Source organism: Pogoniulus pusillus, chromosome 10 (assembly GCF_015220805.1).
Source record: "Pogoniulus pusillus isolate bPogPus1 chromosome 10, bPogPus1.pri, whole genome shotgun sequence".
In the NCBI taxonomy this organism is placed as follows: Eukaryota; Metazoa; Chordata; class Aves; order Piciformes; family Lybiidae; genus Pogoniulus; species Pogoniulus pusillus.
The window spans coordinates 2,974,996-2,999,371 of NC_087273.1; the positions used below are offsets into that span (position 1 = coordinate 2,974,996).

General features: G+C 46.7%; 1 protein-coding gene across 10 annotated transcripts in view; it reads left to right on the forward strand.

The window, feature by feature from the left end:
* Positions 1-24,376, forward strand: part of INPP4B (inositol polyphosphate-4-phosphatase type II B) — a 311,591-nt gene that overhangs the window by 254,110 nt on the left and 33,105 nt on the right. For all 10 annotated transcript variants that reach the window (XM_064149509.1, XM_064149507.1, XM_064149508.1 and 7 more), the window contains 6 exons: positions 2,391-2,563; positions 4,051-4,174; positions 5,529-5,646; positions 10,546-10,686; positions 13,937-14,034; positions 20,067-20,179. In XM_064149509.1, the coding sequence (XP_064005579.1) occupies positions 2,391-2,563; positions 4,051-4,174; positions 5,529-5,646; positions 10,546-10,686; positions 13,937-14,034; positions 20,067-20,179 (767 nt within the window). The remainder of the gene's footprint in view (positions 1-2,390; positions 2,564-4,050; positions 4,175-5,528; positions 5,647-10,545; positions 10,687-13,936; positions 14,035-20,066; positions 20,180-24,376) is intronic.

The window sequence follows — 24,376 nt, forward strand, 5'->3', positions numbered from 1 at the left end:
AGCAGCCAGGCAGAGAGTAACCTGGGGCTGCTGGTAGAGAGTAGCTGAAGAGGAGGCAGCAGTGTGCCCAGGTGGGTAGCAGAGCCAATGGCATCCTGGGCTGGCTCATGAGCAGTGTGGGCAGCAGGACAAGGGAGGTTCTTGTGCCCCTGTGCTCAGCGCTGCTCAGGCCACCCCTTGAGTGCTATGTCCAGTTCTGGGCTCCTCAATTCAAGAGAGATGTTGAGGTGCTGGAAGGTGTCCACAGGAGGGCGCCAAAGCTGGTGAGGGGCCTGGAGCAGAGCCCTGTGAGGAGAGGCTGAGGGAGCTGGGGGTGTGCAGCCTGCAGCAGAGGAGGCTCAGGGCAGAGCTCATTGCTGTCCACAACTACCTGAAGGGAGGCTGTAGCCAGGTGGGGTTGGGCTCTTCTGTCAGGCAAGCAGCAACAGAAGGAGGGAACAGAGTCTGAAGTGGTGTCAGGGGAGGTCTAGGCTGGATGTTAGGAGGAAGTTGTTGGCAGAGAGAGTGATTGGCATTGGAAAGGGCTGCCCAGGGAGGTGGTGGAGTTGCTGTGTTGAAGCAAAGCCTGGCTGGGACACTTAGTGCCATGGTCTGGTTGATTAGCTTAGGGCTGGATGAGCTTGGAGCTCTCTTCCACCTGGTGTATTCTATGATTCTAGGATTCAGCTTTTTTCATTGACTTAAGGAGATTGAACTCTAACTCTTGGTATCTTTCCTCTGCAATCTTTCCATGTTTTTTTTTCAGCAGCCTCTTCAAAATGTGTACCCCAGAGCTTGATGCATGCTGGATCAGTGCGCTCTCAGGCTCCTTTTTGCTGGAGCATGGAGCTAGGAATGGCTTCTGTTCTCTTTTGTTCACAATGGCTGTAACTCCCTAACTGCTCTTTTCCAGGGAATGGTTCTCAGGTCTGTATTTCTCACACTTCAATCCATATGCCTGTGTTAGGACTTGTGTCCCCATGAAGCCATCATTCGCGAAGGAAGTCAGGTCCTTCTTTGTGACCGCTCTGTCCTTGCTCCTTTTCCTTCTTTCCTGTGCCTTTGGTTTGGTGTTTTGTTTTTCTTTTGCAGTTTCTCCTGATTTTCAAAGTTCTCTCCAGTCTCCTCAGCTAGGGCTTTATTCATCCACATGTTTCTGGAGTACAGCCAAATTGACTTTGCAACAGGCAGCTATGTCTTCCTGCCTGAAGAACTTCCACAGTGCTAATGAGTCTTTCCTTGGCCTGCCTCAGAATGTTACCTGAAACATTGTGCTGTTATCTTCCACCTAATTACAATTTAAATGGAACAGATTTTAATTATCATTGATTCTTGATTACACTAATCTACAGAAAATACGAGTCAGTGATGGACTACATTAAGCCAGTTACTCTCCTTATTTTCATATAGGCTCTTCTGGGATGTTGATTCCTCTTTCTTCTTAAACTATAACAATAAAGCTGAGTTGTGGATTCCAAAGGAGGCAGATTTGGTTTATTTTATTTTACTGTTTGCTCCACTTGGGTAGACAAAACCATATGGAACTTACAATTCAGGCCTGAGTTTATTAAATCTGGAAAAAAAATCAGGAACAGCTTGGGTAATTGGGCAAGTTTGAGTGAGCTGTTCTGATTTTTGTCCGTTCCTTAGTTATCATCACTTCATTTCATTCGTAATGCATTAAAGGCTCCTGTTTCTCAAGCATTTCACTAGCTTGTTTTATCTGATCTTCCTAGCATGTAATTTAACAGAGCAAAACAGATTACAAAATAGTTCTGAATCTCTCTGCTCGAAGTAGCTGAAAAAATCATGAGTTCAATATCTCTAAATATTTAAAGAGAACAATATAGAGAGAAAGTACAGAAAGGAGTGTGACCTGAAGGGTAGTATTTCTCCAGCCTGTATACTGAGCAGATAATATCCTTCTAGAGATCTGTTTGTCCTTCCATTCTGCCTTCCTGCCCCCATGTTCTTACATAGAGGCTGTCCCTCTCACTTTTTTGGCTGGTTTAGCTAGCAAGCTGGCGGCGCTGCGAAGAGTGGGAGATGCTCACCTCCACTGGATTCATCCTCGCACTAATGAGTCTTCACTTCTGTCCCTGTGTGCTCTCTTTATGACACTTCAATGCAAGTGTTACAGAGAAGTTAGGACTGTTAAAACCTCATTTTTTTCAGGATGTGGTTGTATTCAGGCCAAAGGCTTAGTCCCAGTCTTGGTGACAAACTGGAGTCATGCCTCTAAGCCTGTTCTCTAGTGAGACTTGCTGTACCACAAAGGTTAAGGTGAAGCTGCAGGGTCACTTAGAATTGTAGGGTAATTTATACAGCCACTGGCCAGCCCCTTCCCATTTTGGAGAGAGATTTTCACTGTGTCTTTTCAGCTTTGGAGTGGATAATCTGTGTTGTTCTAGGTGACTGGTATGAGCAGCTTTATCCCCTGGTGATTACGCTGAAGGACTGCATGGGAGAGGTGGTGACCAGGGCGAAGCAATCGATGGCGTTCGTTCTGCTCCAGGAGCTTGCCTGTGGTTTGCCACAGTGTTTGATGCTGACCCTAAGGAGAGACATCGTCTTTAGTCAAGCAGTAGGTTGTCTTGTGTCACTTATCTCCTGTTGTTGCTGTGATCAATCCTCCTGTTCATGCCTTTTGCTTTTTTGTTATGGTTTTGTTTTCCTTTTCCCCATTTAACACAACCTTTTCATGTGTTTCCCATTCCAAGCACTTAAATATGCTACAGTGAGAGAGAAACAATAGTAAATGCAGATCTGTAGTGACTGTACCATTGAGTCAGAGAAGGAGATCTGCAGTGCACCAGAAAAGGTTCCTTATAACTCAGTTTTGTACAAAGAAGGATGTGTAAAGCTGTGTTTATGCTTCCTAGGTTATATGTCAGTATCCTCACCCTTCACTTGTTCTAGTGGGAGGTGTCCCTGCCTATGGCAGGGGACTGGAACTGGCTGACCTTTGAGGTCCCTTCCAACCTAAACTATTCTATGATTCACTTGAGTGAAGTTCTCAGCTCCAGCTTTGAATATTCCTTCCTGCTATTAAAGCTGTGTTGTTTTCTTTTAAGCCTGATCACCTTGGAAATAAAGATCAGATGATTTTCCCCCTCCTCTCCAGTTGGTAGCAGCAGTTTCTATGTTTGAAAACAGGTCTCTGCTCAGACTTGACATTGTGAGGACAGACTGAAAGAGTTGGGGCTGTTCAGTCTGGAGGAGAGGAGGCTGAGAGGTGACCTTCTTGTGGCCTTCCAGTGTCTGAAGAGGGCCTACAAAAAAGCTGGGAAGGGACTTCTTAGGCTGTCAGGGAGTGACAGGACTGGGGGGAATGGAGCAGAGCCTGGAGGTGAGGAGGAACTTGTTGAGCATGAGAGTGGTGAGAGGCTGGCATGGGTTGCCCAGGGAGGTGGTTGAGGCCCCATGGCTGGAGGTGTTTAAGGCCAGGCTGGATGATGCTCTGGCCAGCCTGATCTACAGTAGGGCGTCCCTGTCCATGGCAGGGGTGTTGGAACTGGCTGATTCTTGTGGTCCCTTCCAATCCTGACTGATTCTGTGATCTCTTGGTAAATAGCAGAAGTTTTTTTGATCCTCTCCTGTAGATCCTGTTCTCCAGATCAGTTTGTCTCTGATTTGCCTGATTTCTTCCTTAAATTGTATGCTTTCCCTAACATCATTGAGGAGTTGGGCTGGAACTGCCAAGGAGATTCAGTTGCATTGAGGTACCCCTCTGCTTTCAAATCCACCATAACTGACAGCCCTCCGTGTTTATAGCCTGCCAACAAGTTCTGGTGTTGTTTCTGTGAGTGTAAGTAACACACAACGCTAGAAAAGAAATTCAACTTGCCCAGTATAAAATCAGGGAATATTGCACTGCTGCTTACACCCCAAAAATGCCTTAATAACATAGGAAACTGTGTATGTAGTCACCAAAGGAAAAACCTCCTGGCTTATCAAATATATTAGTATTGTCTCTGTGGTGTATGATGATAGGAAGCCTTATTCTAACTATGTTGTAGCAATAATTCTATTAGTTACTCTTATTTCACACTTATTTCCTTGTCTTTGCAGCTTGCTGGATTGGTCTGTGGGTTTATAATCAAACTGCACACAGGCTTACATGATCAAGGCTTTTTACAGCAGCTCCACACTGTTGGATTGCTTGTGCAGTATGAAGGACTTCTTAGTACATACAGTAAGTATTTGGTTTGGACAAAGGTCTTAATGCAGCCAGACCAGAAGTTTACTCAGCAGGTTCTTATTTTAACCTCTGTTTTGCTTCCAGTCTGACTGGATCAACAAATGTTATCCTTGGCAGATAGTAGGCTTCCATCTGATAGCACAGCTCAAGTCATTGAGACTCTGCTGTCAGTTCTGCATTACAGGTTTCCCTTTTTTTCCCCTCAGTTCCTTTCAGAGCGGTAGTTGCTAATTATTCCATGCAGAGTGCTGAACTGCACTGTCTGAAATACAGAAGACTTCTTAAGTACACCTGCCAGGGGCTGAGTAGAAGTTATGTTTAAATAAAAACTCTGTCCATCTCTATAGGCAACCTGGCCTGAGCCAAAGCAGTGGGTTCCTAAAGATGACCAATGTGTCACCAGTTGCTGACTCTATCAGCCTCTGTCCTGATCTTGCCAGTGTTGGTGATGTGAAGACAGATTGAGAAGTGTTTCATTCATTTCACTTGTTGTTACAGATGCCATCATTTGATAAAGATTTAAAAGGACATGTGGAGGGAGAAATTGTCATATGCTTCCAAATGCTTGGAACTACATGTTTTGGAATCCTTCCCCAAATGAGGCATTGTGACCCAAGTAGAGGAATTTAGCATTTCTGCATCTCTCCAGCACTTAAGCAACTGTGGTTCCTCCTTTTTGCACCAGAGTTGTTGCCCTTTTCCATACCTTTGTCCTCTACCTGATCCCCCAAGGATCAGTGCTGGGCCCAGTCCTGTTCAATAGGCAAGCAGCAGCAGAACAAGGGGACACAGTCTGAAGTTGTGCCAGGGGAGGTCTAGGCTGGCTGTTAGGAGGAAGTTGTTGTCAGAGAGAGTGATTGGCATTGGAATGGGCTGCCCAGGGAGGTGGTGGAGTCATTGTCCCAGGAGGTGTTCCAGAAAAGCCTGGCTGGGGCATTTAGTGCCATGGTCTGGTTGATTGGCTAGGGCTGGGTGCTAGGTTGGGCTGGATGAGCTTGGAGCTCTCTTCCAACCTGCTTGATTCTGTGCTTCTATACCAGCAGGACAGTCTTTAGTGACACTTTCAGAACAGACAAAAATAGCTCTTCTGAGGTGATTCTGTGCACATACAGAGCAGGCTGATTTTTTCAGAGCTGCTTAGTACTCATAGCTATTGTTTAGGCCACAGAGAATTGTCAGCAGTTCTAAAAATCAGTCTGCTTTTATGTAGGTTACTTTCATGTGCATTTAGGGCTGTGATTTCTAGATGCACAGACTGGAAAATACAATCCCCATCTTGCTTTCCTGTAACCTGTTCAGTGACTGATCTGTCAGCTCTGCTAATAACCTCTGTAATCTTTCCACATAGGTGAAGAAGCAGGGATGCTGGAGGACATGGCTGTGGGGATTTCAGATTTGCAGAAAGTCATGTTTAAAGTCATTGAAGCCAAATCAGAAGATTTTTTGCCTATTATAACTGGAAGGCGGTAAGAATTGTGTTACCTGGAGCCTGTGGCATGTAGTTTTACTCTGTAGGAAGTGAAGACAACCCAGATAATTGTTTTCTTGTCACTCAATCCTATCATATGGAAAGTGCAGTAGTTTGCCAGGAGGTGAATGAGGTGCTTGAGGCCAGGCTGGATGAGGCTCTGGCCAGCCTGATCTAGGGTAGGGTGTCCCTGCCCATGGCAGGGGGTTGGAACTAGATGATCCTTGTGTGGTCCCTTCCAACCCTGACCAATTCTATGACATGAGGTACTAGGAATTTGTAAAGCTGGTGGTAATATAGGCTCTGGATTGCTTCTCTGATGAAAAGCTGAAAGTTCTAATTGCTAATACAAATTCATCAGAGTGGTGTCTGGGTTGTGCAGAGCTTCTCTTGCATTGTTTATATATGGATGCTAAACCTAAAATCCAAAGAGATGTGACAAGGTGCAGACTTGACTCAAGGGGCCTCTAACTGCAGAAATCTTGGGGTTTTGAAGTGTCCAGAACTTGTATTTCAGGGTGACTGTGAAACTGTAATTCTGAGAGTTCAGCTTTGATTGTCTTAAGGTGGAAACTGAAAACTCAGATGCCAAAATCTTAGTGGTTACCTTTGAAAAGGGAACCCTATGTGATCCTGTGTAACCTGTGCTAGGTTCTATGGTCCTGCTCTGGCAGGGGAGGGTTGAACTCGATGATCTATGGAGGTCCCTTCCAACCCCTAACATCCTGGGATCCTGTGTGACCTGTGCTGGGTTCTATGATCCTGCCCTGGCAAGAGGAGGTGAAGTCCATGATTTATGGATGCCCCTTCCAACCCCTGACATCCTGGGATCCTGTGTGACCTGTGCTAGGTTCTGTGGTCCTGCTCTGACAAGGGGCTTGACCTCAATGGTTTATGGAGGTCCTTTCCAACCCCTAACATCCTGGGATCCTGTGCAACCCATCTTAGTTGCTGAAGGTCAGACAAGACCCAGGCAGCCTCAGAAGCCCTTGCATAAAGGAACTGATATGTTGTGAATATTGCTGAATATGGGGAAATCAAGTGAAGACTTCATTAGTTGTGGCTGGCAGAGGGGTACCACGATTGCTACACAGGAGGAATGGGTTTTTCATCTTCGTTATTATTCTAGTATGAAGCTCCAAATGTTTTTACTTTTGCAGCAATCACTTCCTTAATAGCATCATTATTCTTAAGAGAAGACTGTAAATTAAATCCATCTAAAAGCAGTAACTTCTAGAAAAGATCTGTTTCCTCTGAAGGAGGCTTTCACCACTGATTTACCTCGTTATTCCAGATGATTCACTCTCATCCTATGGGCCTTCCGAGAAAGGACCGAAATAAATAGCAGCAAGGCTGGAGTCTGGTAGGCAACAATTAAGAATAATTATGGTGCTCAGATAAAACAGAAGGAATAAATCCTTTTGTGAAGCACAGCAGTCACAAGTGTTGGAGAATCCAGCAGCTCCATTATACTGCCTTGCTGCCATGGCTGTGGTACACCGCAGTGCCACACCAGGAGGTGCTTGGCTTGAAAGAGGCTGGAGCTTTAAGCTGCCTCAGGCATTCTGGATTGATGGAGTAGTCAGTCCTTAGGAAGAAGAGTTAGTGCCTGTGATTGCTCTACTGTACTTACTGGCAGGTATTCACTGGATGGAATCTGTTCATCTGTTGAAGATGAGGCAGCAGTGTGCCCAGGTGGGCAGCAGAGCCAGTGGCATCCTGGCCTGGCTCAGGAGCAGTGTGGGCAGCAGGACAAGGGAGGTTATTCTTGCCCTGTGCTCAGCACTGCTCAGGCCACCCCTTCAGTGCTGTGTCCAGTTCTGGGCTCCTCAATTCAAGAGAGATGTTGAGGTGCTGGAAGGTGTCCACAGGAGGGCGCCAAAGCTGGTGAGGGGCCTGGAGCAGAGCCCTGTGAGGAGAGGCTGAGGGAGCTGGGGGTGTGCAGCCTGCAGCAGAGGAGGCTCAGGGCAGAGCTCATTGCTGCCTGCAGCTGCCTGCAGGGAGGCTGTAGCCAGGTGGGGTTGGGCTCTTCTGCCAGGCAAGCAGCAACAGAAGAAGGGGACATAGTGTGAAGTTGTGTCAGGGGAGGTCTAGGCTGGATGTTAGGAGGAAGTTGTTGTCAGAGAGAATGATTGGCATTGGAATGGGCTGCCCAGGGAGGTGGTGGAGTCACCATCCCTGGAGGTGTTGAAGCCAAGCCTGGCTGGGGCACTTAGTGCCATGGTCTGGTTGATTGGGCAGGGCTGGGTGCTAGGTTGGACTGGATGAGCTCGGAGGTCTCTTCCAACCTGATTGGTTCTATGATTCTATGAATTATTTTTACTGAAGCCCAAGCTGACTTCAGTACCATTGCTGAACTCTCTAGGCAGCTGTCATGACTTGATAGCCTTATCCTTACATGGTCAGCAGTTGGTTGTTTTCATTGTACAATTGGTTACAGCTTTTTCACAGTTAAAAAGGATGATCTCTGAGGCTCCCAAAAATGCCTTGAAAAAGGAAGGGGGAAAAAAAAAGACAAGGAGAAGCTCTTTCAAATGGTGCTGATGTTAATTTATCGTGCCTAAAGGTCAGCATTTCTCAATGTTCTTTCCCTCAGTGAAAGATTTGTAGTGATTTTGGGGGTGTGAAATGTAGCAATGCAGTGATTTGGTGACATTTAGGTTCAGTAGCTTGTGCACTTGGAATTAGACTAAGCTAACATTTCTTTTTCCCCTCATGGAAGCACTTCATCACAAGAAAATGGGCTGGTAGCACCTGACAGCAGCTGAGAGTGCTCACATGCAGGCTGAGAATGAATGCTGCTAAGCAAAGATCACTGATACTGAGTTCTTTGCTGCCATCCTCACCAATTCTCTGTTTCATTCACATAGGTGAATGAATTAAACAAAACACAAACCAAACAGATTTAACTGGGGAGCAGAACTGCTTATTTTGGTCCCTGCTTTTTTTTCCTCCTCCTTCACTCCAAGATACTCAGAACTGATGACACTCCTGAGTAGGACATTTGCTTAAAGATTACATACTGCTTCTAGCCCTGCCAAAGCACAAACTGTTGCTCTATCTGAATGTAATTACTTTTCAGTCACAAGTCTCTGCTGTGAGAGTAGAGAGTACTATGGTTTTATTTTGTTCCCAGATATGTAAGCAGGATAGAGGTTCAAACACCACCATTAGCTTTTCTAAGCTGAAGCTGTTTATATAGAATCCTAGAATCATAGAATCAAGCAAGCTCATCCAGTCCAACTTTGCGCCCAGCCCTAGCCAGTCAACCAGACCATGGCACTAAGTGCCCCAGCCAGGCTTGGCTTCAACACCTCCAGGGATGGTGACTCTATCACCTCCCTGGGCAGCCCATTCCAATGCCAATCACTCTCTCTGACAACAACTTCCTCCTAACAGCCAGCCTAGACCTGCCCTGACACAACCTAAGACTGTGTCCTCTTGTTCTGTTGCTGGTTGCTTGGCAGCAGAGCCCAACCCCACCTGGCTACAGCCTCCCTTCAGGGAGCTGCAGACAGCAATGAGCTCTGCCCTGAGCCTCCTCTGCTGCAGGCTGCACACCCCCAGCCTCTCCTCACAGGGCTCTGCTCCAGGCCCCTCACCAGCTTTGGCGCCCTCCTGTGGACACCTTCCAGCACCTCAACATCTCTCTTGAATAGAGGAGCTCAGAACTGGACACAGCACTCCAGGGGTGGCCTGAGCAGCGCTGGGCGGAATATATGCTCTAATGTATGCTCTGAGACGCTGCTGCTCATCCCTCCAGCTTGTCAGAGGTGTCAGAGTTACTGTAGAAACTGGTCTTTGTCTTTCAGGCTTTTTGCCTCTTCCTGCCCAAATTCTGCATGTGGGCAAGGCAGGTTGTACTCTTTAGCAAGCACATGGTGGATTAAAAGAAGGGTTTGAGGGTCTTCCTGATAGATTATTTTAGTAGATGCAAAAACTTTTCCTCCTTTAGTTTATAAGCAAAAGTTGTGTGTGTGTCCTCCAGGGCCTGGTTTCTGTGGGTAGGATATAGATCTTCCTTCCATCCTACTCCTCTTACCTGGTGCTGTACCAAATGTGCTCTGCAGGAGAGAGAATGATTAAAATGCCAAATCCTGGAGACAAATAAATTTGCTCTGCTTTTAATCAAACCAATAACTCTGTTATTAACAGAAAGAAAACCAAGTTGCCACAAGGCTGGTTTTCTCCTGTTGTGAGGCCAGGTACGAGTCCTCAAAGACAGGTGACACTCAGCTTGAGGGTTTGACATGATCAGAAGTTGGCCTGGCAGCCGAAGTCATTTGGCTCATGCAAAGTCAGACCAAACATAGGCATAAAGCTAGAACTTCTCTAAATCCTGTCCCTTCTCCTACAGCAGGATTCATGTTTGTGTAATAAGCCTTCAGTTATTATCCTCACAGAGTCAGTGTTATTGGTGATGCTTTCTATCCCCAAGGAGAAAATCCAGCCAAGCCACTGAAGAAAATAGAGATTCTGCTTTGGGGTTTTTGCTTCTATTGCATTTAAAATGGATGGAGGATCAAGTTATGACTTGTGAAAAGAAGTTGTTTTTGTAACTCAGCAAGATGCATTTGAAGAGTTGAGAAGGTCTCGTTGATATTTTGCTAGCAGAAGACTTTTTTTTTGTTAACTGCTTTCATCTTCAGTTCTATTTTCATTGCAGTACAGCAGCCAGTTTCTAAGAGTGTAATTATATATACCTGCCTTCTCCCATGTAGCTGCTGGTCTCAAACCAAGCAAGCTTTCCTCTCCCCTTTTATGGTTCAATACAATTAAAGGAAGAAGTGGGGGACTGATTTCTAAGCCTTCCATGTTCTCTGTTATTTAGGAAGGTTATAATTTCAAGCAAGCCAATCGATAATCCCGTCCTCACTCTGCTTTTCAATCTTCCTAGTGAACATTACATTATAGAGGTCCAACTCCCAGCAAAAATGTTTGAGTTGCTGCCACAAGAGATTAAAGAAGGAAAGCTACTTCGTATGTATCCAGTACTCTTTAATGTGGGGATCAATGAACAGCAAACACTGGCTGAAAGGTAAGAAAAGAAATGGGCTTTATTTTCTCTCCAAGTTTTCTGGCCTGGTAGAGGGCTGACATAAATCTGGTACCACCTCATGTGGACAGTGAGGTGTACTTACAGAAGTATTAGAGGAAATCAGCACAAGCTATGAGGCAATGCTACACCATGAAAACAGTCCAAGTGAAGATCCTGCATCCAGTTCTGGAGCCCCCATTACAAGAGGGATGTGGAGATGCTGGAGTGTGTCCAGAGCAGGGCCAGGAGGATGCTCAGAGGGCTGCAGCAGCTCTTCTATGAGCACAGACTGAAAGAGTTGGGGCTGTGCAGGCTGCAGAAGAGGAGGCTCCCAGGTGACCTACTTGTGGCCTTCCAGGATCTGAAGGGGGCCTATGAAAAAGCTGGGGAAGGACTTTTTAGGTTGTCAGGGAGTGCCAGGAGTGGGGGGAATGGAGCAAAGCTGGAGGTGGGGAGAGTCAGCCTGGGCATGAGGAGGAAGTTGTTGAGCATGAGAGTGGTGAGAGGCTGGAATGGGTTGCCCAGGGAGGTGTTTGAGGCCCCATGGCTGGAGGTGTTTAAGGCCAGGCTGGCTGAGGCTGTGTGCAGCCTGCTCTAGGGTAGAGTGCCCCTGGCCATGGTAGGGAGCTTGGATCTGTCTGATCCTTGTGGTCCCTTCCAACGCTGACTGATTCTGTGAGGATAGAATCAGATGCTGGATTTTCTCTCATGCAATCAACCCCAAGTTTCCTTTGGATACAGATATAAAATGGGCTTCTGTTTCACAGCTGCAGAGATTTGTTTGCATACAGTACTTGGCCTTCTCAAACATGAGTTTGAGAAATTGAAGTTCTTATAAAGGTAGGGTTGAGGATGCTTAACAAGTCATAAGGTAGAAAGATATCCCTTCCAGTTCCCAAAGGGATCCTATGAGAAGACTGGAGAGGCACATTTCGTAAGGATGTGTAGCAACAGGACAAGGGGGATGACTTGAAACTGAGGGAGAGTAGGGTTTGACTGGATCTTAGGAAGAAGTTCTTCGGTGTGAGGATGGTGAGACTCTGGAATAGATTTTCCAGGGAGGCTGTGGATGCCTTCTCCCTGAGGATGTTTGGTCAGGCACTGGAACAGGCTGCCCAGGGAGGAGGTGGAGTCACCATCCCTGGAGGTGTTTAAGAGGAGAGTGGATATGGCGCTTGAGGCTGTGGTCTAGTGATGAAGGATGCTGGGATGAAGGCTGGACTGGCTGATCCTGGTGGTCCTTTCTGAACAAAGCAGTTCATAGTGATCAGGTGTTGTGCTGAAGGATTTGGTTTAGTCAAGGACTTGTCAGTGTGAAACTAATGATTGGACTTGAGGCTCACGAAGGTCTTTTCCAACCTGAGAAGTTCTGTAATTCAAGGCCAGTTTGAGTGAGGCCTTGAGCAGCTGAGTCTAGTTGAGAGGTGTTCCTGCCCGTGGCAGGGAGATTGGAGTAGATGATCTCTGAGGTCACAGAATCATAGAATCAACCAGCTTGGAAGAGACCTCCAGGATCATCCAACCTAGCACCCAGCTCTGTCCAGTCAACCAGACCATGGCACTAAGTGCCCCATCCAGTCTTGTCTTCAGCACCTCCAGGGACGGTGACTCCACCACCTCCCTGGGCAGCCCATTCCAATGCCAATCACTCTCTCTGCCAACAACTTCCTCCTAACATCCAGCCTAGACCTCCCCTGGCACAGCTTGAGACTCTGTCCCCTCCTTCTGTTGCTGCTTGCCTGGCAGAAGATCCCTTCCAACCTGAGCCACTCTGTGATCCTATGAATTTTTCAGGAACCAGGAGTGGCAGTTAATAATAGGGAACACATTAATAATACATTTGTAGGAACATGAAGACTGATGGAGTTACTGATTGGTTTGCTTGAAATTACAACCTTCCAAAGTCTGGCTAAATTTCTGATGTGTTAATAATGCTCCTCTGAAAAGATTGCTGGAAACTAATTAGTAAGTACAATAATGGTCACATTTTCACCAACCTATTTATTTTCTCTTCCAAGAGAAGGGTGTCTGTCAATCATGTTACATTGTGCAATGCTGAAAATGCAAGGTAGACTTCAACAATGAGACAGCTGCATTTCCTTTTGGCTGGTTTGATTAGCAGAGCATCTTGAAACCACATTCACTACAAACAGTGGCAATGTATCTGATTCAGAAGAAGGATCTCACATGCAGGGATGGCTATTGTGGAAGTAGCTGAGTGTTTTCCCTCCTTGCCTGATCTCTTTTTGTTGTCTTCTGATGTGTGTTCCCTTTTCTCTACCTGAAGTTTTCACTTCCCTATCCACCTCTGTCTTTCTGTATTCCTTTGTTTCCTTTTCTTCATTTTGAGAGGCTGTTCTAAACATGAGCCCCAAAGTCTTGGTCCTAAAGGCTTAAGGGATGTTTTTCTCTTTTCATTCATATCTCTCATAGCAGAGATGGTAGGAAATAATTGTTATTGTTATGACTTCTATTTTAGCCTATGTGAAACTGGTTGTTGTAGACAATTTGCTCTCAGAGAGAATGAGATTTGCCTGTGTAGCTGTAGGCAGCTCATGGCAAAGCGTGATGGCATCCTGATGTTGTCTGGGTCTGCTGTGAAGGATAATGGGGATGTGGGTGATGAGTACCCAGCAGGCTTGACTGCTGCAAGGAGCCCCTGAACACAGTCCTGAGCTGGCTGCAGCACTGTGGAGTGACTGCTGAGGTCTGTGCTGCAGTAAGCTTCAGCACAGCCCACTGAAGCCAGCTAGCCTGCAGGTCGTAGCTCTGTGAAGCTTAACGATGAAATCACTGCTCAACAGCAGAGAAATGATTCTCTCATTAGCTCCTGGTACAGGGAACCAAGATAACTAACAGCTCTGGAGCAGCATGGGGCAGAAAGGGCTCAGAGGAGTAATCCATCTGACTGTTTATAGCAAATATTCCCAGTCCAGAGCACAGATTATTTTTTCAGAAGGTTTTTCACCTGTCATTTGCATCTCTTCCATCTTGTGCAACCTCGGTATCATCCACCTTAGGTAGAAATGGAGCTACCTAAGCAAGAGTAAGAGATGCAGGAGTTGGTGTTGTCTGGCTGTGGTGCCATCTGGAATTGCCCCCAAGAGCCCTTTTGGTTATTCAGGATTTGGGAAGGGGGAAAGGGTGTGTGCTTCATGCAAAGAACTAACGTTGGGTCTGGGGAGGATTAACTTGGGGGCTGGGTACGGTTTGGGGGAGGTTGCATCATTTTGTTGTCCTCTTTTTATAGGTTTGGAGATACCACTTTGCAAGAAAACATCAACCAGGAAAACTTAGAACTTCTAAAAGAATATTACAAGCTGTTTACAGAAAAAATGCCTCCTGATTGTGAGTACAATATAGTGCAATATCCAAGTCACAGAGTGGTCTGGCTTTGCAAAGAGGGAAAGATTGTAAGAAAGCAATATTAGCGCTGGATTGCTGTGCAGCTTTCAGGTTCAGGGCTCAGTCCCACAACATGTGGTTAAACACTTTATGCCTCTACACATAGAATCAGCCAGGTTGGACGAGACCTCCAAGCTCATCCAGTCCAACCTAGCAGCCAGCCCTAGCCAAGCAGCCAGACCATGGCACTAAGTGCCCCAGACAGGCTTTGCTTCAACATCTCCAGGGAGAGCAACTCCACCACCTCCCTGGGCAGCCCATTCCAATGCCAATCACTCTCTCTGCCAACAACTTCCTCCTGATATCCAGCCTAGACCTCCCCTACCACAACTTTAGACTGTGTCCCCTTCTTCTGTTGCTGGTTGCCTGGCAGCAGAGCCCAACCCCACCTGGCTACAGCCTCCCTTCAGGTAGTTGTAGACAGCAGTGAGCTCTGCCCTGAGCCTCCTCTTCTGCAGGCTGCACACCCCCAGCTCCCTCAGCCTCTTCCCTCAACACAGCTATGCTGAAGCCAGCAGTGACTGCAGGCACAATGCCACAGCAGAAACTACCAGGAAAATGAAACAGTCATGATGAACTAAACAGCTCTTTTAAATTATTAATATAACGTGCTTTTTAATATTTCAAGTGGAGGACAGTCTGTGCCTGCTATATTGGTACAGAAGTACTCTGTGGAATTTTCATCAGTTTCACTTATTCCCTCCATTCTGATTCTGCAAATATATTAAGGTATTGCAAAACCCTGAGAAATCTGCAGATGCAAATAGAAGCAATGAGCCACATCATAATATCACTAATATGAATATCATGGTTCCACTGGAATAGGCCCTGTGTTCCAATTTCATATCATAAACATTGCCATTCTGCTGCTCTGATGCTTGAAAGCAGACACTCTTAATATTCCATGATTCTGTGATCAATCTCAGCCTGTTAAATTAGCCTTAGTGCCTAAACTATCATAGAATCAAGCAGGTTGGAAGAGACCTCCAAGCTTATCCAGTCCAACCTAGCACCCAGCCCTATCCAGTCAACCAGACCATGGCACTAAGTGCCCCAGCCAGGCTTTGCTTCAACATCTCCAGGGAGAGCAACTCCACCACCTCCCTGGGCAGCCCATTCCAATGCCAATCACTCTCTCTGCCAACAACTTCCTCCTAACCTCCAGCCTAGACCTATACCTCCCCCAGCACAACTTTTAAACTGTAGAGAAGTGAAGCTCTCCAAGTTCTTCAGCTCCCTAAGTTTCCCCACCTCTGTGCTCAAGTTCTTAAGCAGATAAACCTCCATCCAAGCTGCCAGCAGACACAGAATCAACCAGGTTGGGAAAGATCTCTAGTCCTGGTGCTGTAGCCAAGTGAGAGCTATTCAGTTTTGATGGCTCTGTCGTAGCTTTCCAGACAGTTTCCTGTAGTGCCAAATCTATGCTGCAAAATAAAAGCAGGACCATTCAGAAGGCCATTAAGTTACAAACAGTGCCAGGCAGAATATGAGAGCTCCCAGCCCTGTTGGGCAAGCTGTTGCATCCACCATCCTTAGGCAGCCTCAACTCCCTGGTGCTTCATTCATATATTCCATTTCAGTGCACTGAATTTGCCCCTTCTGCAAAGGTGTTACCCTCTGTACTGTTGGTTTGTCTCTTGACTCTCTAATTCCCCCTGCTAATAACATTTTACCTTTCCCTCTATTCCCACTTATGAAGAGTCTTCAGGTGCCTGTAAAGCATTTGCCAAACACTGACTTTATGTTTTCTTCTAGATGACTGTGCACTCTGTCACCTGTCTTACTCTCTTCAGTTCCCTTCTAGAGAACTCTGAAAACAGTAACCACCAATGTGCTCCCAGAATGATTCCTTCTGGAAGTGCCAACCAAATGCATTTCTGGTTTGGGCACCATAATAGTGCTGTGTAGTACTGTTGTATGGGTGAGCTAGCCATAGCAGGGCTGCAGAGATCATAGAGTGGTTTAGGTTGGAAATAACCTGTTCCAACCCCCTGCCATAGGCTGGGACACCTCCCACTAGAACAGATTACTCAAGGCCTCATCCAGCCTGGTCCTGAACATCTCCAGGGAGGTTGGGGAGCACAGAATCACCCAATGTGATCTGTGATCACATTGGGTGATTCTGTGCTCCCCAACCTCCCTGGGCAACCTGTGCCACTGTCTCACCACCTTCAAACTGTGCCAGTGTCTCACCACCCTCACTGCAAAGAACCTTTTCCTAACATCCAGTTTCAATCTCCCCTCTGCCCGTTTAAACCCATTCCTCCTCATCCTGTCATTACAAGAACTTGTCAATGGTCCCTCCCCAGCCTTCCTTTAGGTCCCTTTCAGACACTGGAAGGCCACTCCAAGGTCTCCTCAAAGCCTTCTCTTCTCCAGGCTGCAGAGCCCCACCTCTTGTGGCCTGTCCTCACGGCAGAACTGCTGCAGCCCTTTGAGCATCTTGGTGGCCTCCTCTGCACTGGCTCCAACAGTTCCATGTCCTGCTTGTGCTGAGGGCTCCAGAACTGCACACAGGACTGCAGGTGGGGTCTGAGGAGAGCAGAGCAAAGGGGCAGAATCCCCTCCCTTGCCCTGCTGCCCACACTGCTCTTGCTGCAGCCCAGCACAGGGTTGTGTCTGGGCTGCACTCACACTGCAGGCTCCTGTGGAGCTTTTCAGCAGCCCAGACCCCCAGGTCCTTTTCCTCAGGGCTGCTCTCAGCCATTCCCCACCCAGCCTGGAGTTGTGCTTGGGCTTGCACCCACCCAGGTGCAGGACCTTACACTTGGCCTTGTTGAATGTCATGAGGTTGGCCTGGGCACAGCTCTGGAGCCTGTCCAGGTCCCTCTGGATGGATCCCTGCCTTCAAGGGATGTGTGATTGTTCTTCAGTAACACAGAGTTAACTGTAGACAGAGCCTTAGAACTGAGTCTGAACAGCTGAATACTCAAAATGAAAGAAAGCTCTGAGTCACAGTGTTGCTGGTTTGCTACCAACCACTCACAGCCCCATCAGTGGTGCCAAGTGTTGTCCCTTGTGAGCAGAGGTTTAGAAATCCTGCAGATGAACATTTTCTGACATAGCATCCAAATAGAGTATTTGTATTGGCAGCACTGAGTCTGTCTGGCACTTGTAGGCTTCTTCACCTTGCCACCTATGAGAATCATTTGATGGTTCAGCACTGCTTTGTGGCACAAGGAATTTAAGCAATCCATCACATCTAGTCATGGTGCTGCTTGTTTGGCAGTGTTGCTTTATCTGTGCTGAAGTCACTTCTGAGATGATGCATTTTGCTGTGAGGCAGAAGAAAACTGCTCCAAAGCAGTGAAATGGCTACCTGTGGCTACAATCAGGGATGTTTAGCCTGGAGAAGAGGAGGCTCAGGGCAGAGCTCATTGCTGTCTACAACTCCCTGAAGGGAGGCTGTAGCCAGGTGGGGTTGGGCTCTTCTGCCAGGCAACCAGCAACAGAACAAGGGGACAGAGTCTGAAGTTGTGTCAGGAGAGGTCTAGGCTGGATGTTAGGAGGAAGTTGTCAGAGAGAGTGATTGGCATTGGAATGGGCTGCCCAGGGAGGTGGTGAAGTTGCCATCCTTGGAGGTGTTGAAGCCAAGCCTGGCTGGGGCACTTAGTGCCATGGTCTGGTTGCTTGGCCAGGGCTGGGTGCTAGGTTGGATGATCTTGGAGGTCTCTTCCAAGCTGGTTGATTCTGTGAGTCTTAGTAGTCTGGAAGGATCTGCACAGAGCTCTCACTGTATGCTGTGTGTTTTAAAGAAACAGCTGCAGGCTAAGTGCAGCAGTCCAGCAGGTCAGGATGTACTTATATATGCTCTGCAGTTTCTAATTGTATGATCAGGAATTGTTAATCCACAGATAAAAGAAATCCTCATTAGGGTTATTACAAAGCTCATTTGAATGCACTTTTCCTGCATTCTTTCCCCTTTTGGCAGCACAGTAGGAGTGAGGCAACTTAGGCAGTTTTAGAATGGTTCTTCCTGAGTGTATTTAAATGACTTCAGACTATGAATCATGGATAAGGGAAACTGCTGAATTCATTACAGATAAAAGGTAAAAGCCTGTAGATAAGAGGGATCATTCCAGCTGTGATCAGTTTAGGAGAATGGATTTTGACCTGCCTTACTAGGTGTCTCATTTTTACTCTTTGAATTGAATAGAAATCTTAAGGTTTAGCTTTGGAGCTTGGGTTGGGTTTTTTTTCCTCCCCTCTCTGAATGAACATCCTACTTGTTGAAAAACTCATGGAATCAGTCAGGGTGGGAAGGGACCACAAGGATCAGCCAGTTCCAACCCCCCTGCCATGGGCAGGGACACCCTACCCTAGAGCAGGCTGGCCACAGCCCCATCCAGCCTGGCCTTAACCATCCCCAGGGACGGGACCTCAACCACCTCCCTGGGCAGCCCATTCTGGGCTCTCACCACTCTCATGCTCAACAACTTCCTCCTCACCTCCAGGCTGACTCTCCCCACCTCCAGCTTTGCTCCATTCCCCAAAGTCCTGTCACTTCCTGACAGCCTAAAAAGTCCCTCCCCAGCTTTTTTGTAGCCCCCTTCAGATCCTGGAAGGCCACAGGAAGGTCACCTGGGAGCCTCCTCTTCTCCAAACTGCACAGCCCCAGCTCTTTCAGTCTGTCCTCATACTGTATCAAGTAATTGATTTGGTTTAACATTCTTTCAGCTGGTTCTAAGCCCTGCTTTGATTATCATTGTAATTACATTTCTTTCTATGTCACTGCTGCAAGAAGAAATTGGTTTTAAAAGGAGGTTTCTTGATTGTTTCTACTGATTTTCAAAAGCAATGGAGGTAAAGGTAACATAAGAGCTAAACCAAACCAAAACAGAAGAGCAAATTACGTTGCCTGCTCTTGAGTTCCCACCACACAGCTCTGATTAATAAAACTCCAGCTCAGCTGCCATACCCACTGCAAGCAGTTCAAATTTGGGGTTTTGTCTCAACATGAAATTATTTTCCATTTAAAAATTCAAGTCCTATTTCATTTCAGGCTATGAAATAACCTTAATTAGGTTGGGGAGGGTGGGGGCAGATAGGTGGTGCTGTTCAAACCTTGTCTTAGGTCATGTTGGGAACTAAAGCCTCATTTAAAAGCAAACTCAAGGTGCTGCATTTTGAAAACAAAAGCAAAATATCTTGGCTTTAAAAATAATCATCCCATAAGAGAAAGTTCTCCTGGGCTCAGTTATTTCTCTGCTTGTTTCCACTGAGTGACTACAATACTGTGTCTAGTTCTGGGCTCCTCAGCTCAAGAGAGATGTTGAGGTGCTGGAAGGTGTCCACAGGAGGGCGCCAAAGCTGGTGAGGGGCCTGGAGCACAGCCCTGTGAGGAGAGGCTGAGGGAGCTGGGGGTGTGCAGCCTGCAGCAGAGGAGGCTCAGGGCAGAGCTCATTGCTGTCTGCAACTAACTGAAGGGAGGCTTTAGCCAGGTGGGGTTGGGCTCTGCTGCCAGGCAAGCAGCAACAGAAGAAGGGGACACAGTCTCAAGCTGTGTCAGGGGAGAGAGTGATTGGCATTGGAATGGGCTGCCCAGGGAGGTGGTGGAGTCGCTGTGCCTGGAGGTGTTGAAGCCAAGCCTGGCTGAGGCACTTAGTGCCATGGTCTGGTTGATTGTCTAGGGCTGAGTGCTAGGTTGGACTGGATGAGCTTGGAGCTCTCTTCCAACCTGCTTGATTCCATGAATCATTGATGGACAGAACTGCAACTGAAGTTATAAGATAAAAGCTCCAAAGCCTTTAGTTTGCAGTGATGGAGATCTTGGAGACAAGAGCCCAATACTTAAAAGAAATAAGGTTTGCTTATTCTCTACATGTGTAGCTGCTGCTTTCCATCCTGTGTTCCCAGACAAGGTTGTGCATAACAGATGCGTGCTTCACTGAAGGGCATTCTTTAGTCAGCACAAATATATCACCAGCCTCATTCTAATGAGCAACCTTCTCATACTTTTTTCCCCCCCCTCCCAGGTCTACCACATTTTCAAGAACAAAATGATTTAAAGGGGTTGCTAGAAAATCTCCATCAAAACATCCAGGCCAAAAAGAGGAAGAATGTAGAAATCATGTGGCTGGCTGCAACGGTAAGCTGTCTTCTCTGACTGCCTGATGTTCACATGCCTGCTGGTACTGGAGGTGCAGTGGATTTTAGGACTGTGATGGGCAAGCTTAGTGATTACAGTAGATGGATATGCTGAAGTGGCTCTCTAAGATTTCCATTCTGTGGTCTCTCATCCAGCTTGTGAAAAAATATCTTTTCTTCCTATGCTTAAAGTGTAGATATTTTCTTGTTCTCACTGGAACTCTCCCTTTAAAGCAGAAAATGATCCTGGTCACTTCAATGTCCACTATTCACCAGGCTCTTTCCTGCAGGGCTTCTGCTGTGCTGTGCTGTTGCTTGGGGTTGTTTTGTCCTAGCTGAGCTACAATGAATATGACAGAATTAATCTTTGACTAGAGAAAGTTGTTTCCTACCAACTGTTCATGATTGCCCAAAAATAATTTTCATGGGTAAAAAGCATTAGATAGAAATTGCTTCAGGTTTTTCTTCCCAGATATTCTGCTTCTCTTTGTATGATTTTATTGTAACGTCCTGAAACAAGGATTTCTGGACCCATTGTTCACAGAATCACAATGTTAGGGGCTGGAAGGGACCTGAAAAGATCTGCCAGAGCAGCAGCATCTATACCCTGAGAGCGTAGAATCACAGAATGGGTTGGGGTGGAAGGGACCTTTAAAGTTCATAGAATCAGCCAGGTTGGAAGAGACCTCCAAGATCATCCAGTCCAACTTAGCACCCAGCCTTAGCCAGGCAACCAGACCATGGCACTAAGTGCCCCAGCCAGGCTTTGCTTCAGCACCTTCAGGGGTGGTGACTCCACCAACCCCCTGTAGTGAGCAGAGACATCTTTAATTAGACCAGGTTGCACATTGTAACTTGGGGCAAGGGGAGTTGTTGGAAAGGATGTAAGGGAAATTGTGAATGCTCCCTCCCTGGAGGTGTTCAAGCCCAGGTTGGATGAGGCCTTGAGCAACTTCTCCTAGTGGGAAGCATCTCTGCCTGTGGTGGGGGGTTGGAACTGGCTGAGCTTTGAGGTCCCTTCCAACTTAAACCATTCTCTGATTCTATATTACTGTGTTACTGCAGTAGATGTATGAGATTCCACCTGGATATGCATGAATCCCTGCTTCTGCATGTGATCACTGTGCTACTGGAACTGTGAGAGTGCCTCTGCTCTGTAAAAGGCAGCTCTGGCAAACTGGGATCAGAAACATTTCTTATGCTAAGTATAATGGGACAGAGATTTAAATCTTACATATTATTAATTCCTAAGCTTCACCCTTTGTCTTCTGTCTTATAGCAGGAGAAGCTGTCAAGAGTATTGAGTGATCCTTGGTTTAGTCTTCATGAGTTTATATGCTTTTATCATCCCTTAGTCATAATCTTGATCACTTACAACTGCATTCATAAGGGAGACTTTCTAAAGCTCTAACATATGTTAAGTCTGCTTCTCCTCCTCCTTCAGTGTATTTGAGGAAGTGGGCAAAACTGAGTGTAGGATTCAGTTTGGATTCTAGCTGTAAGCTGTCTGCCCCGCTGTGATGATATTGCTGTATATTTGGTGTTGTCCTTGTTAGATTTCAGATCACTTGATGAGAGCATCAGACCACAGTCTTTGCCCATTTGAATAATCTACTCTGTTTAGCTGCTGCTGCTGCTTAGTGAGCTGAGTCATTCAGAGGATTTATCTAGGCCAGCCAGTCAGGTTAACCTACATTTCTCCTTAAATCAGAATCTAAGGATTTTTTAGTTTGCTTATTTAAGGTAACAGATTGCTTCCTCTTTAATCCACTTTGCAACGATTGAGTGAGATGATTGTGCTGAACTTCAATGCAGAAATAAGCTTGAGGTCATTTGCTTGTCATGCCTGGAATGCTTCTCAGCTCCAGTCTGACTCTCACTAGCCAGCACTTGATGTGTGCTGTCAACCCAGATTTGAGATTTGCTGATCCTGCACCAAAGGCCATCATTCACCCAGAATAATTACCTGGATATGGGGTTTTTTTTTGTCTTATGACTCATTCACTTAGAATAGTCCCAGTGACTCACAGACTTCAAAAGGGACTAGTATAAAGAAAATTAATCTCTTCAATTAAGCAGTTGACTTCTTTACAGCATTACTTCTTCAGGAGTGAGATTGAACAAGGCCAAGTGCAGGGTTCTACACTTTGGCCACAACAACCCCAAGCAGCACTACAGGCTGGGGACAGAGTGGCTGAGAGCAGCCAGGCAGAGAGGAACGTGGAGTGGCTGGTGGAGAGTAGCTGAAGATGAGGCAGCAGTGTGCCCAGGTGGGCAGCAGAGCCAATGGCATCCTGGGCTGGCTGAGGAAGAGTGTGGCCAGCAGGACAAGGGAGGTTCTTGTGCCCCTGTGCTCAGCACTGCTCAGGCCACCCCTTGAGTGCTGTGTCCAGTTCTGGGCTCCTCAATTGCAGAGAGATGTTGAGGTGCTGGAAGGTGTCCACAGGAGGGCGCCAAAGCTGGTGAGGGGCCTGGAGCAGAGCCCTGTGAGGAGAGGCTGAGGGAGCTGGGGGTGTTTGGCCTGCAGCAGAGGAGGCTCAGGGCAGAGCTCATTGCTGTCTGCAGCTCCCTGAAGGGAGGCTGTAGCCAGGTGGGATTGGGCTCTTCTGCCAGGCAAGCAGCAACAGAAGGGGACACAGTCTGAAGTGGTGGTAGGGGAGGTCTAGGCTGGATGTTAGGAGGAAGTTGTTTGCAGAGAGAGTGATTGGCATTGGAATGGGCTGCCCAGGGAGGTGTTGGAGTCACCATCTCTGGAGCATCCACAGCCTCCCTGGACAACCTGTGCCAGTGTCTCACCACCTTCACTGCAAACTACCCTTTCCTAACATCTGGTTTGAATCTCCCCCCTGCCAGGTTAAACCCATTACCCCTTGTCCTGTCATTACTGTCAAGCTGCGAAGTTCCCTGGCATGAAGCCAAGCAGCTCTAACTTCCTTCCTTGCATTATTTTCTGTTTCCTTCTTTCCTTTCTGTTTCCTATTACCTTTCTAAACTACCTCCCTGATTCAATGCTGTTAGAGCTGTGTTTGTCCAGGGATAGCAGCAAGCAAAGGCAAGTATTACCTTTTCTTAGAAGACAGATCCCCACCTGGGCACATCTTCTGTCCTTCCATTCCTATTAAAACATTGTTTGAACCCAGAGTCTAAACTAACAGGCTGGAGCAACTCCAGATTGTGCATAAGGTGAGAAATTACCCTTAAAAATATGTCATGTTTCCCTTATCTCTTACAGTTTGTCAGAGTGTACACCGAGAGGAGGCAATCCCTGGAGGTCATTTGGGCTGAGCTTTAACTGTGTTTTGTACCTGTTGAAAATAAGAACTATATTTAAATTCAGATGTGTCTGAGTCCATACCTTCGGGAGAAGTTAGTCCTCTGCGCTCGTGAGTCTGAATTAAGACTTGGCAGAGGTTTTCTTCACTGTTTCAACATTCATTAGGTATTCAGACAATTAAGCTTTAATTGAATAGAGTGCTTGTCAGAGAAAATGAGGACAAAATGAAGCAGCTTTTCCTTTTCCAATAGCCTAGGCTAGCACAAACACGTTTTATTTCAAGTCCAGGAAATTGGATGCAGTGATTTGCTAAGGCTGTAGGACCTGCAGACAATCTACTGACTTGCTTAAAGCAGGACTGAGAATAGGCAGCTTCTTGCTTCCCTTGTGGGGAGCATGTTGAGGTGAGCAGGAGGAACACTTGAGTGCAACTGCTGTAGAAGATGGTGTGCAGCTCTCCTGCAGTCCTTTTCATCAATAGGCAGGATGTTTGATAATGGAAGCCCTGAAGATCTTTCTGGAGACATTCAAAACCTGCCTGGCTGCATTCTTGGGTGATCTGGTGTAGATGATCCTGCTCTGGCAGGGGGGGTTGGATTGGATGGGATTTTGAGGTCCATTCCAGCCCCTGACATTCTGTGATTCTGTGATCTTTTGGTGCTGTTTTTGTAGAGTCTTGATGCTGAGAATTTCTGAACAGAAGATGAATTCACAGCTCTTTTGAGCACAACATTTTCAGCTGTTGTGGCATTGTGTCAGCCCAGCATGGGCATACTCCTTAGAATCATAGAGTGCACTGGGTTGGAAGGGACCTTTAAACAGCATCTAGTCCAACCCCCTTGCACTAAGCAGGGACACTTCCAAATAGATGAAGTTGCTCAAGGATTCCCTGAAGTCTGGTGTTGAACATCTTTTATAGGTTGG